We start from the raw sequence: 11,768 nt of genomic DNA, 5'->3' as shown, positions 1-11,768 counted from the left end.
TAGCCCTGTGCAGGGTTCCCAACTTCCTCCCCATTCAGCCCAGCATCTGTGTCTTCCCTCCATCCACCCTCAATGCCTTCTCTCTGAAGATCTGCTAGGATGGTGTCTTCCCAATGCCCCAACCAGTCTTCCCAATGCCCCAACCCTTTGTGGGAGATATTCCTTCTGGCTACATCTAGTTGGCCATCTTGCCCCTCAGGAGAAAACAATTATTTTTTATTTAATAACTTTTAAACATTCTTTTCTGTGGCTCTTTTAGGAATGCCCAATTCTTCTGGACTCATGAACCGCCGTAATGCCATTTCCAAAACAGATGCCACTGTGGTGGCATTACTGAAGGAAGCTGGTGCCATTCCCCTTGGCATAACCAACTGTAGTGAGTTGTGTATGTGGTATGAATCCAGTAACAACATCTATGGCCGATCAAACAACCCATATGATTTACAGCATATTGTAGGTGGAAGTTCTGGTGAGTTGGACATTTTAGTAGGGCATCAAGAGCTGTGTTAGCAACAATAATTATGAATTGTATTAATAAATGTGATACAGTATAGCATCTCTAACCTATAAGAATGGATGCAAAAACCCAGGATATGTGTGTGTTGATGGAGAAGAAATGGGAGTCATGTGAGAGCCTTGGTTAACTCTGATATTTTGAAGATAGATAGAGGAGAAGTAGCCAGCAAAGGGAATTGAGAATGAACTACAAGTGATGTAGATAGGAAACATCATAAAGTGTATAGAGACTAGAAAAAAAGTGTATGGAGACTAGAATTGACAAGACTTTTATTAAGCCTGAATGGATGCATACGTGGGTTAGCAAAATATGATATTTAAACTTGTGGTTGCTAAAGCTACATAGACATTTGAGACTTCTTTTACTATGTGACCTTAGTCACATGAAGTAGGTGCTCATTAAGTCAGTTTCCTTTGCTTGTAAGATGGCCATATTAAAGAAATCAGACTTGTAAGGTTACTGTGATTATTAAAAATTTAAGTGTGACTTCAGGTTTCCGGTCTAGCATATATGGGGTTTAGAAGTTTTTACTCCAATTCACACAATAAGAACAAAAGCTGAGCAAACTAAAAATTAACAACCATTATTATATTTATCAATATGCCGAGGTAATGGGAAATCCAGTCTTCCCAAAACTGAATGAAAGACAGGCAGATACAAAGAATCGAAACTTGCTAGAACAGAAGCCTAGGAGCAGACAATTTCCGGGGAACCAGCACAGCATTAGAAAAACCTAAACTATAATTGATCACTTGCTGGAGGTTCACTTTGAAAAAGTTTAAGAATCAAAATATATGTGGTGGTTGGGTGGGGGGATCTTGGGGGCCTCACACAATTTCAAAAGTTTTACCTTCAGGAGCCCTACTGTGTTCCCAAGTGAAGATCGGAGAGAAACCTTCTCTTGCTTCTTGCACAGGGAAGGAAAAAGTAGCCCTTTTGAAATACTACTTCCAAAGCCTACTGTTTTTCTAACAAGGAATTTCCTCAGAGAAACTATTTTTATCAGAACCTAACTTAGTAACGTTTTACAAGAAACTAATGGACTTGACCTAGGGGAAAGAAAATATCCAACTCCAGTCCTCTCTAGGTTTCCTGTCCTACTGAAGGAGTCAAAGCAGAGTAAAATTGGGAAGCACATGTTAGGGTCACAGAGCAGGGGCACATGCTAACTAAATGACTGAGACCTAATCATATGATTATAAAATACTTCCTCTCCTTGCCTCCACACACCTTATCACTACACCAATAGGGATTTTCTATAATAGGGGTTCTATATAAACCAGAAGAACTGTATACATCATAGGTGTTATTTAAGAAGTCTCTAGGGAAACTCAAAGACAACAGAGGAGGTGGAAACAATGGCACCAGTTGAAAATTTTACACCTGATACCTATGGCTACAGCAGACATTAAACACAGACTAACCCCTAGCCAGGGAAACATGAAACCTCACATTAAAGGCCAAATACCCCCAGTTCTTTTATCTCAGTACATCATGTTTGGCTTTCAACAAAACAATTATAAAGGCATACTAAAAGACAAAATCACAGTTTGAAAAGACAAAGCAAGCATCAAGATTAGCAATATGGCAGAGATATTGAGATTATCAGACTGAGAACTGAAACCATTTGTAATTAATATGTTAAGGGCCATAATGGAAAAAAATGGTCAACATGCAATCACAGATCTGTAATGTAAGAAGACACATGGGAACTTCAAGAATCAAAAGCAAATGCTAGAAATAAAAAAATTATAACAGAAATGAAGAACATCTAATGGGCTTATCAATATGTTGTATACAAAATAGGAAACCTTCAGTGATATGGAAGATATGTCAACAAGAACTTCCAAAACTGAAAGTAAAGAGGAAGAAAAAGAATGAAAAAGACAGAACAGACTATCTAATAACTGTGTGATTACAAAAGCATATAATACACATATATAATTGGAACACTAGGAAGAGAAGAAAGAGATTTTAAGAAACAACAATAAATATTTGAAAAAACTATACCTAGCATACTGTTTCATCTTTAGAAGATTAAAGAGAAAGAAAAAAATATTTAAAGAAGAAGGAGAAACATACCTTATCTATACAGGAGCAAAGATAGAATTATATTGGTATTTTCTTCAGAAACCATGCAAACAATAAGAGATGGGCATCCCCTTTGAGAGGCCAAGGCAGGTGGATCGCTTGAGGTTAGGAGCTCAATACCAGCTTGGCCAACATGTTGAATCCCCATCTCTACTAAAAATACAAAAATTAGCCAGGCCTGGCAGCAGGCGCCTGTAATACCAGCTACTCGGGAGGCTGGGGCAGGAGAATTGCTTGAACTCGGGAGGTGGAGGTTGCAGTGAGCCGAGATCATGCCACTGCACGCCAGCCTGGGTGACAGAAGGAGATTCCATCACACACACACACACAAATACACACACACACACACACACACACACACACACACACATACACGGGAGTCAAATATTTAAACCATTGAAAGAACCATCAACTTAAAATTCTGTCTAGCAGATCTATTCTTCAGAAATGAAAAAGAAATAAAGATGCTCTGATACAAAGAAATATTGACAGAATTTATTGCCAGTAGAGAAATAGAGCAAGAATGTTAAAAGATGTTCTTCAGAGAGAGAGAGAAAAAAAGAATGCAGGCCAAAAACCTGAATTCATTAAAAAGAAAAGAAAAGAAAAGAAAATTATTAGAGAAAGATTGAACAAAGGTAAAATAAAGCATTTTTAAATTATTGATTGATCTAACATGTAATTGTTCAAAATAATAATGCCAAAAATGTATTGGGTGATTATAGCTTGTGTATGAGTGAAATGAATGACAACAATGTTTTATGGGATGGGATAAAGGAATTGGGAATGTTCCTTTATAAGATAACTACACTACTTGGGAGGTGGCAGAGTATCATTTGAAGGAGACTTGAGTTAGTTCTAAATGTATATTGCAAACTCAAGGGCAAATATGAAAGTAAAAAAAAAGTATACTTTAAGTGGCAAGAGAGGAGAATAAATGGAAACATACAATTTAGTAAGTTAAAATCAGAGACTTAGCCTCCCACACAGTAATAGTGGGAGAACTTAACACCCCACTGAAAATATTAGACAGACATTGAGACAGAAAATTAACAAAGATAATCAAGACCTGAACTTAGCTCTGGATCAAGTGGACCTGATAGATATCTACAGAACTCTCCACCCCGAAACAATAGAAAACACATTTTTTCATCATCACATAGCACTTACTCTAAAATTTATCACATAATTTGAAGTAAAACATTCCTCATTAAATGCAAAAGAACTTAAATCATAACAGTCTCTCAGATTACAGCACAATCAAATTAGAACTCAAGATTAAGAAAGTCACCCCAAACCAAACCACATAACTAAGTGGAAATCGAACAACCTGCTCCGGAATGACTTCTGGGTAAATAATGAAATTAACAAAGAAATCAAGAAGTTCTTTGAAACTAATGAGAACAAAGATACAGTATATCCAAATCTGGGCCACAGCTAAAGCACTGTTGAGAGAGAAATTTATAGCACTAAATCCCCACATCAAAAAGCTAGAAAGGTCTAAAACTGACAACCTAACATCACAACTAAAAGAAGTAGAGAAGCAAGAGCAAACAAATCCCAAAGCTAGGAGAAGACAAGAAATAACCAAGATTAGAGCAGAACTGAAGGAGATAGAGACACAAAAAATCCTTCAAAAATCCATGAATCCAGGAGCTGTTCTTTTGAATAAATAAATAAATAAAATAGACCACTAGCTAGACTAATAAAGAAGAAAAGAGAGGAGAATTAAATAGACAAAATCAGAATGATAAGGGGTTATTACCACTGACCCCACAGAAATACAAACAACCATCAGAGATCACTATATACACCTGTATGGACAAAACCAGAAAATTTAGAAGAAATGGAAAAAAATTCCTGGATGCATACACCTTCCCAAGACTGAATCAAGAAACAATTGAATCTCTAAATAGAACGATAATGAGTTATAAAATTGAGGCAGTAATAAATAGCCTACCAACAAAAAAAAAAAAAAAAAAAAAAGCCCAGGACCAGATGGATTTACAGCTGAATTCTACCACAGGTACAAAGAGGAGCTGGTACCATTTCTACTGAAATTGTTCCAAAAAATTGAAAAGGAGGGATTTTTTTTCTAACTAATTGTATGAGGCCAGCATCTTCCTGATAAGAAAACCTGGCAGAGAAACAATAAAAATAGAAAACTTTGGGCCAACATTCTTGATGAACATCAATGCAAAAACCCTCAATAAAATACTGGCAAACAGAATTTAGCAGCACATCAAATAGCTTATACACCACGAACAAGTTGGTTTCATCCCTGCAATGCAAGTTTGGCTCAACATATGCAAATCGATAAATGTCATTTTTTGCACAAACAGAACTAAAGATAAAAAACATGATTATTTCAATAGATGCAGAAAAGGCCTTCACTAAAATTCGGCATCCCTTTATGTTAAAAGCTTTTAATGAAGTAGGTATTGAAGGAACATACTTCAAAATAATAAGATCTATATACGACAAACTCACAGCCAATATCACACCGAATGGGCAAAAGCTGGAAGCATTCTCCTTGAAAACAGGCACAAGACAAGGATGCCCTCTCTCACCAGTCCTATACAACATAGTATAGGTTGTTCTGGCTAGGCAATTAGGCAAGAAAAAGAAATAAAACATATTCAAATAGGAAGAGAGGAAGTCAAACTACCTTTGCTTGCAGATTACATGATAATATATCTAGAAAACCCCATCATCTCAGCCCAAAAGCTTCTTAAACTGATAAGCAACTTCAACAAAGTCTCAGGATACAAAATCAATGTGCAAAAATTGCTAGCATTTCTATTCACCAATAACAGGCAAGTAGAGACAAATCATGAATGAACTCCAAATCACAATTGCTGCAAAAGAATATGATACCTAAGAATACAGCTAACAAGGAAAGTGAAGGACTTCTTCAAGGAAAGCTATAAACTACTCAAGGAAATCAGATAGGACACAAACAAATGGAAAAAAAATCCATGCGCATGGATAGGAAGAATCATTATCATGAAAATGATCATACTGCCTGAAGTAATTTATATAAATTACAAGGGTTTTGAAGGTTTTGAACGTTTCAGATGAAAACACCAAAAGCATCTGCAACAAAAGCAAAAATTGACCAGTGGAATCTAGTTAACTAACAAGCCTCTGCACAGCAAAAGAAACTATCATCAGAGTGAACAGACAACGTACAGAATGGGAGATAATTTTTGCAATCTATCCATCTGACAAAGGTCTAATATCCAGTGTACAAGGAACTTAAACAAATTTACAAGAAAAAAAAAACATTAAAAAGTGGGCAAAGAACATGACCAGAGACGTCTCAAAAGAAAAACATTCATGCAGTCAACAAACATATTAAAAATAGCTCAACATCACTGATCATTAGAGAAATACACATCAAAACCACAATAAGATACCATCTCACGCCAGTCAGAATGGCAATTATTAAAAAGTCAAGGAACAACAGATGCTAGCTAGCTTGCAGAGAAAAAGGAATGCTTTCACACAGTTGGTAGGAATGTAAATTAGTTCAACCTTTCTGGAAGACAGTGTAGCAACTCAATTTCTGCTCAAAAATCTAGCAGAAATACCATGTGACACAGCAATCCCATTACTGGTTGTGTTAGTCAGGGTTCTCTAGAGGGACAGAATAGGATAGATTTATACATGAAGGGGAGTTTATTAAAGAGTATTGGCTCACAGGATCACAAGGTGAACTCCCACAATAGGCCATCTGTAAGCTGAGGAGCAAGGAAGCCAATCTCAGTCCCAAAACCTCAAAAGTAGGAAGGCTGACAATACAGCCTTCAATCTGTGGCCAAAGGCCCAAGAGTCCCTGGCAAACCATTTGTGTGAATCCAAGTATCCAAAAGCTGAAGAACTTGGAGTCTGATGTTTGAGGACAGGAAGCATGCAGCATGGAAGAAAGATGAATGTTGGAAGACACAGCAACTCTGCTCTTTCCAATTTCTACCTGCTTTATTCTAGTCATGCTGATTAGATGGTGCCTGTTGTGATTGGGGGTGGGCCTGCCTCTCCCAGTCCACTGACTCAAATGCTAATCTCCTTTGCAACACTCTCACAGACACACCCAGGAATAATACTTTGCATTTTTCAATTCAATCAAGTTGCCACTCAGTATTAACCATCAAACTGGGTATATACCCAAAGGAATATAAAGCATTTTATTATAAAGATACATGCACACATATGTTCATTGCAGCACTATTCACAATAGCAAAGACATGGAATCAACCCAAATGCCCATCAATGATAGATTGAATAAATAAAATGTGGTACATATATACCATAGAATGCTGTTCAGCCATGAAAAGGAACAATATCATGTCCTTTGCAGGGACATGCATGGAGCTGGAAGCCATTATTCTCAGTAAACGAATGCAGGGATAGAAAACCAAACACAGCATGTTTTCACTTATAAGTGGGAGCTGAATGATTAGAACACACAGACACATGGTAGGGAACAACACACACTTGGGCCTGTTGGGGGATGTTGGGGGAAAGGAAAGCATCAAGAATAATAATTAATGGGTGCTGGGCTTAATACCTAGGTGATGTGTTGATCTGTGGTGCCAACCACCATGGCACACATATACCTATATAGCAAACCTGTACATCCTGCACATGAACCCCAGAACTTAAAAGTTGATGGGAAAAAAAAAAGAGCTCTTTTCTATATGGGAGAATTAAGAAAAAACAGAAACACAAACACAGACCCAGGGGAGAAATATCCTCAGGGAAGACCTTATCAGTAATTACTTTAAAATGTAAATGGTTTAATATACTCAAATAACATAGATGAGTAGAATAGATTAAAATTATGATCTAAATATATGCTGTGAGCAAAAGACTCACTTTGGATCTAAAGACACAAAAAGGTTGAAAGTGAAAAGATGGAAAAAGATATTCTATGCAAATAGTATATTAGATTATTTATTTGCAAGTATTTTGTGTTTCCTTTAGGTGGTGAGGGCTGCACACTGGCAGCTGCCTGCTCAGTGATTGGTGTGGGCTCTGATATTGGTGGTAGCATTCGAATGCCTGCTTTCTTCAATGGTATATTTGGACACAAGCCTTCTCCAGGTAATGTTAATATGATTGGAGGGGGGGTTCTACTTTTTTTTTTTTTTTTTTTTTTTTTCTGTCACCCAGGCTGGAGTGCAGTGGCCAGATCTCAGCTCACTGCAAGCTCCGCCTCCCGGGTTTACGCCATTCTCCTGCCTCAGCCTCCCGAGTAGCTGGGACTACAGGCGCCTGCCACTACGGCCGGCTAGTTTTTGTATTTTTTTAGTAGAGACGGGGTTTCACTGTGTTAGCCAGGATGGTCTCGATCTCCTGACCTCGTGATCCGCCCGTCTCGGCCTCCCACAGGGGTTCTACTTTTATAATTCAGAGCAATTCAGAAATTTTGTTCCTAGCAGGATTATCTTGCTTATCAGGGTGATTATTATATATTTCTCAATGTTCTTAAATAAAACTAGGTACTGTTTATCGAGCACCAACTCTGGGATTGGCGCACAAAATTGTGCAAGGGTCTCCTATAACTAATTTCATTTAATACTTACAGTAGTTTTTTTTTTTCAGAAAGATATCCCCAGTTTACAAATGACAAATTCAAAGCTCAGAAAGATTAAATAAACCTGCCCCAAATTAAATAGTTAAACAAGTAAATTTGTGTTTACTAGGATCCAAATTTGTGTGCTAGGATCCAAACCTACTTGGATTACAGGAGGCTGTTTTCTATCCACTGTACTAAAATGACTTATCAGGTAAATTTGATTTTCCCTCATTTAAAGGGTAAAACAACACAATTTCAGAAACAGTGGAAAGAAAAAGTAAAATTCTGTCACCTAGAAACTCCAGTTATTGACATTTACTGTTTTTTCAATGAATTCAAGGAGTGTTTATTTTGTATTATTTATGGTTGTAAGAATGTCAAAGCAGAGTCCCTTCATTCAAGGAACTTAAAATCTTCTAGATTTACAAAAAGTGATTTAAAGGTAATATAAGGTAGTCTAATAAATAGAATTGTGGTATAGTAAAGCAGAATATTTTGAAATTTAAATTAATCATAAAAATATGCTAAGAATAAATCCTCATTTGGTCATGGTTTTTAGGAATTAGCATTATAATAATGGCCCATATACATACACCGTGGGATACTATGTAGCCATGGAAAAGAACAAGATAATTTCCTCTGCAGGAACATAGATGGAGCTGGAGGCCATTATCCTTAGCAAACTAACACAGGAACAGAAAACCAAATGCGGCATATTTTCACTCATAAGTGGGAGCTAAATGATGAGAACATGTGAACACATAGAGGGGAACAACAAACACTGGGGACCTTTCAGAGGACAGAGGGTGGGAGGATGGATAGGATCAGGAAAAATAACTAATGGATACTAGGCTTAATACCTGGGTGATGAAATAATTTGTAGAACAAACCCCCATGACACAAGTTTACCTATGTAACAAACCTGCACATCCTGCACATGTACCCCTAAACTTAAAAAGAAAGATAAATCCTGGTTCTTCGTGACTTTAAAGAATTATGCACAAAAAGAGTACTGAAAATTGGCCTGCTAGGAGTTGACCTATTTTTTATCCCTTCCGTATTTTATTCTAGGTTCAGCGGGTACATATGCAGGCTTATTACATGGGTAAATTGTGTGTCCATGTGGTTTAGTGTACAAATGATTTCATCATTCAGGTAGTGAGCACAGTCCCTGATAGGTAGTTTTTTGATCCTTGCTCTCCTCCCATCCTCCACCTTTAAGTAGGCTCCGGTTTCTATTGTTTTCTTCTTTCTGTCCATGTGTACTCAAGGTTTAGTTCCACTTACGAGTGAGAAGATGCAGTAGTTTGTTTTCTGTTCCTGTGTTAATTAGCTTAGGATAATGGCCTCCAACTGCATTCATATTGTTGCAAAGGAATATTTTATTCCATTTTATGGCTGCATAGTATTTCATGGTGTAAATGTACTTCACATTCTTTATTCAATACACTCTTGATGGGAAGCTGGATTGATTCCATGTCTCTGCTATTGTAAATACTGCTGTGATAAACATATGAGTTCATGTGTCTTTTTGGTAGAACAATTAATTTTCCTTGGAGTATGTATCTGGTAATGGGATTACTGGTTTAAATGGCAGTTCTAAGTTATTCGAGATATCTCCAAACTCCTTTCCAAAGGGCTGAACTAATTTACATTCTTACCAACAGTATATAAGCATTCTCTTTTCTCTGCAGTCTCATCAGCATCAGTTATTTTTCGATTTTTTCAATGATTGCCATTCTGACTTGTGTGAGACGGTATCTCGTTGTGGTCTTTATATGCATTTCTCTGATGATTAGTAATATTGAGCATTGTTATAGGTTTGTTGGCTGCTTGTACATCTTCTTTTGAGAAGTGCCTGTTCATGTCATTTGCTCACTCTTTAATTGATTATTTACCTTTTGTTGGTTGATTTCTTTAAGTGTCTTATAGATTCTGGATATTAGACTTACGTCGGATGCATGCTTTCCAAATATTTTCTCCCATTCTGTAGACTGTATGTTTACTCTTTTGATAATTTCTTTTGCTATGCTGTAGCTCTTTAGCTTAATTAGGTCCCACTTGTCAAATTTTCTTTGAAATTGCTTTTGGAGACTTAGCCATAAATTCTTTGCTAATCCAGTGATGAGAAGGGTATCTCCTAGGCTTTCCTCTAGTGTTTTCATAGGTTGGGATCTTATGTTTAAATCTTTAATTTATATTTCGTTAATTTTCGCATATGGTGAAATGTTGGGATCCAGTTATATTTTTCTGCATATGACTGGCCAGTTATCCCAGCACCATTTATTGCATAGGAAGTCCTGTTCCCCTTGCTTTTGTAAATTTTGTCTAAGATCAGATCGTTGTAGATTTGTAGCTTTATTTCTGGGATCTCTATTCTGTTCCATCGGTCTATGTATCTGTTTTTATACCAGTTTCATGCTGTTTTGGTTATATTAGTCGTATAATACAGTTTTAAGTTGGGTAAAGTGATTTATTTGCCTTTTTTTTTCCTTAGGATCACATTGGCTATTCAGATGTTTTATTGGTTCCATATGAGCTTTAGAATAGCTTTTTAAAAAAAATTCCATGAAAAATAACAATATTTCGATAGGGATAACATTGAATATGTAAATTACTTTGGAAAGTATGGCAATTTTAATGATAATGATTCTTCCAATCCATGATAATGGAATATTTTTCTGTTTGTTTCATCTCTAATAATTTTTCAGCAGTATTTTGTTGTTCTTTTTGTAAAGATGTTTCACCTCTTTGGTTAGTGGTATTTCTAGATATTGTAGTTTTGGTGTGGCTATTGCAAATAGGATTGCATTTTTTATTTGGCTCACCAAGAATATTACTGTAGTGTAGAAATGCTACCAATTTCTGTACATGAATTTTGTATCCTGAAACTTTACTAAAGTCATTTATCAATTCCGGGAGCCTTTTGGGAGAGTCTTTTTGAATCATATTGTCAGCAGAGAGAGACTGACTTTGTCTTTTTCCTATTTGAATGTCCTTTATTTCTTTTTCATGCCTAAATGCTCTGGCTGGGACTTCCAGTATTATGTTGAATAGGATGAATAGGAGTGATGAGACTGGACACCTTTGTCTTATTGCAGGTCTCAAGGGGAATTATTCTGTCTCTTGCCCATTCAATATGATGTTGGCTGTGAGTTTGTCATAATTAGCTCTTATTATTTTGATGTATGCTCTTTTGATGACTAGCTTTATAAGGTTTTTATCATGAAGGAATGTTGGATTTTACTGAAGTCTCTTTCTGAATCTATTGAGATGATTATATCTTTTTTGTTTTAAATTCTGTGTATGTGGTAAATCACTTTTTTAAAAATTTGCTTATGTTGAATTAACATTGCATTCCTGGAGTAAAGCTTACTCAACTGTTGTGAATTAACATTTTGATGTGCTGCTGAAATAAGTTTGCTAGTATTTTGTTGAAATTTTTTCTGTCTGTATTCATCAGTCCTGAATTTTGTTGTTGTTCTTGTTGTGTCTCTGCCAGATTTTGGCATCAGGATGATGCTTGATTTCTAGAATGAGTTAAGGAGCATCCTCGCCTCAATTTTTTTTTTTTTTTTT

General features: G+C 36.4%; 1 protein-coding gene across 1 annotated transcript in view; it reads left to right on the top strand.

Annotated features, from left to right (window-relative positions):
* The first annotated feature begins 261 nt into the window (after positions 1-261).
* The window catches only part of LOC105500276 (fatty-acid amide hydrolase 2-like), a 56,660-nt gene continuing 45,153 nt past the window's right edge, over positions 262-11,768 (top strand). The window contains exons 1-2 of the mRNA XM_011925706.1: positions 262-469; positions 7,595-7,714. Of these exons, the coding sequence (XP_011781096.1) occupies positions 262-469; positions 7,595-7,714 (328 nt within the window). The remainder of the gene's footprint in view (positions 470-7,594; positions 7,715-11,768) is intronic.

This window comes from Colobus angolensis, unplaced genomic scaffold (genome assembly GCF_000951035.1).
Source record: "Colobus angolensis palliatus isolate OR3802 unplaced genomic scaffold, Cang.pa_1.0 Scaffold656, whole genome shotgun sequence".
Classification (NCBI taxonomy): domain Eukaryota; kingdom Metazoa; phylum Chordata; class Mammalia; order Primates; family Cercopithecidae; genus Colobus; species Colobus angolensis.
Note: the sequence above shows the minus strand (reverse complement) of the source record. Positions and strands in the feature narration are given on the sequence as shown.